This window comes from Oryctolagus cuniculus, chromosome 18 (assembly GCF_051225735.1).
Source record: "Oryctolagus cuniculus isolate XC-2025 breed Fujian yellow rabbit chromosome 18, ASM5122573v1, whole genome shotgun sequence".
Classification (NCBI taxonomy): Eukaryota; Metazoa; Chordata; class Mammalia; order Lagomorpha; family Leporidae; genus Oryctolagus; species Oryctolagus cuniculus.
The window spans coordinates 55,957,479-55,959,810 of record NC_142884.1 but is presented as its reverse complement, the minus strand read 5'-3'; the positions used below and the strand labels follow the sequence as shown (position 1 = coordinate 55,959,810).

The 2,332-nt window shown below is 40.5% G+C and overlaps 1 protein-coding gene across 1 annotated transcript; it reads left to right on the top strand.

Annotated features, from left to right (window-relative positions):
* The first annotated feature begins 625 nt into the window (after positions 1-625).
* LOC100328693 (nucleophosmin 1) lies at positions 626-1,567 on the top strand. The gene has a single exon (NM_001171319.1). The coding sequence runs from the start codon at positions 626-628 to the stop codon at positions 1,565-1,567; it is 942 nt and encodes a 313-aa protein (NP_001164790.1).
* The last annotated feature ends 765 nt before the right edge of the window (positions 1,568-2,332 follow it).

Genomic DNA, 2,332 nt, shown 5'->3' with positions numbered 1-2,332 from the left:
TTTTCCAAGTCCAACTTCGAAACCATTAAATGAATAATTCATCAGGCTTGATGTTTAACGACTTCATACAGGGCTTTTGATTCCACTTCTCACTTGATGCACACATTTGCCACAGACTTGTCAACAATCGCTTGTGGATTCACCTCCTCTCCCTCGTAACGCAGGAGTTCAAGCTCCGAAGAGTTTTCCCTCATTACACACAGGCGTTAGCCATTTCATGTCATATTGAATGGACAACCAGTCACATTTGCCACCTTCCTTTAATATTTACCATGGAAGTCAATTAGGTTTCAGTCACAATGATGCAGCGCCTGTAATCCACACCGAAGCAGCTCAGTGGAGTGGAACAGCACATGGGAAAATGTGAGAAAGCTCTAATAATGGATTTAATGCAGAAATGACTTGCAGAAGTACAGGAATGCTGTAGGAAGTGACGGCTCAATGCTGGGGACAGGAGTTTCAGTGCAATGTGGCTCTGAATTCCCTAATTACAGTTCAGTTAAACTGATTTCCAAGATTATGCAAGGAGCCTGGCGTGATTCCGTCCTGCGCGGCTGTTCTTTGCAGCAGTGGGCGTCTAATCTCCGTCCGCTTTCTCTCCTACCCAAGTTCGTCCCTCCGCCTCATGGAAGATTCGATGGACATGGACATGAGCCCCCTGAGGCCCCAGAACTATCTTTTTGGTTGTGAACTAAAGGCTGACAAAGATTATCACTTTAAAGTGGACAATGATGAAAATGAGCACCAGTTATCTTTAAGAACGGTCAGTTTAGGCGCTGGTGCCAAGGATGAACTGCACATTGTTGAAGCAGAGGCAATGAATTATGAAGGCAGCCCGATTAAAGTCACACTGGCAACGCTGAAAATGTCTGTACAGCCAACGGTTTCCCTTGGGGGCTTTGAAATAACACCACCTGTGGTCTTAAGGTTGAAGTGTGGTTCAGGGCCTGTGCATATTAGCGGACAGCACTTAGTAGCTGTGGAGGAAGATGCAGAATCAGAAGACGAGGAGGAAGAGGATGTGAAGCTATTAAGTATATCTGGAAAACGATCTGCCCCTGGAGGTGGCAGCAAGGTGCCACAGAAAAAAGTAAAGCTTGCTGCTGAAGAAGATGATGAAGATGACGACGACGACGATGATGATGAAGATGATGATGATGATGATTTTGATGAGGAGGAAGCTGAAGAAAAAGCTCCAGTGAAGAAATCTATACGAGATACCCCAGCCAAAAATGCACAGAAATCAAACCAGAATGGGAAAGACTCAAAACCATCAACACCAAGATCAAAAGGTCAAGAATCCTTCAAAAAACAGGAAAAAACTCCTAAAACACCAAAAGGACCTACTTCCGTAGAAGACATTAAAGCAAAAATGCAAGCAAGTATAGAAAAAGGTGGTTCTCTTCCCAAAGTGGAAGCCAAATTCATCAATTATGTGAAGAATTGCTTCCGGATGACTGACCAGGAGGCTATTCAAGATCTTTGGCAGTGGAGGAAGTCTCTTAAAGAAAATAGTTTAAACAGTTTGTTAAAATTTTCCATCTTATTTCATTTCTGTAACAGTTGATATCTGGCTGTCCTTTTTATAATGCAGAGTGAGAACTTTCCCTACCGTGTTTGATAAATGTTGTCCAGGTTCCATTGCCAAGAATGTGTTGTCCAAAATGCCTGTTTAGTTTTTAAAAGAAGGAACTCCACCCTTTGCTTGGTTTTAAGTATGTATGGAATGTTATGATAGGACACAGTAGTAGCAGTGGTCAGACGTGGAAATGGTGGGGAGACAAATATACATGTGAAATAAACTCAGTATTTTAATAAAAAAAAAAAAGATTATGCAAGGAGCTGATTCTTGGGGGTTTTTCCTCTGATATTTCAAAACTGAAAACTTACACTAGACATAACCACACTACAAAGTGTTATATAAAATGTCCTTACATTTGTTTACAATCACATCAACATATAACAAAAAGCAACATATTATAGTGCTAAAAATACTGGACCCAATGCTGCTCCACAACTATGCATAACTTTAAGAAAAAGGAAGCTTACATATTTGATTCTTTTTTTCTACTTCTACAGACCAGAGACCATGAAGAACAGTATTGGCATCCATAGACCTGGCACATCAGCAGTACTCAGAAATAATAACTATGGATCTTTAACTGTTATTGATATGATTGTCAATTAAAATGTAATGATTCATGAGATCATTGTTAGATTACTAACTAATCATCCAGGATTGGAGAATACTATTAAATATCCACTGCTTCTCTTCAAATTGTGTGTGTGTGTATGTGTGTGTGTACTGAGAGAGGAAAGGAAGAGTTGGTCT

Coding starts and splice junctions, on each gene's coding strand:
- LOC100328693 (NM_001171319.1), top strand. CDS start 626: ATGGAAGATTCGATGGACATGGACATGAGCCCCCTGAGGCCCCAGAAC.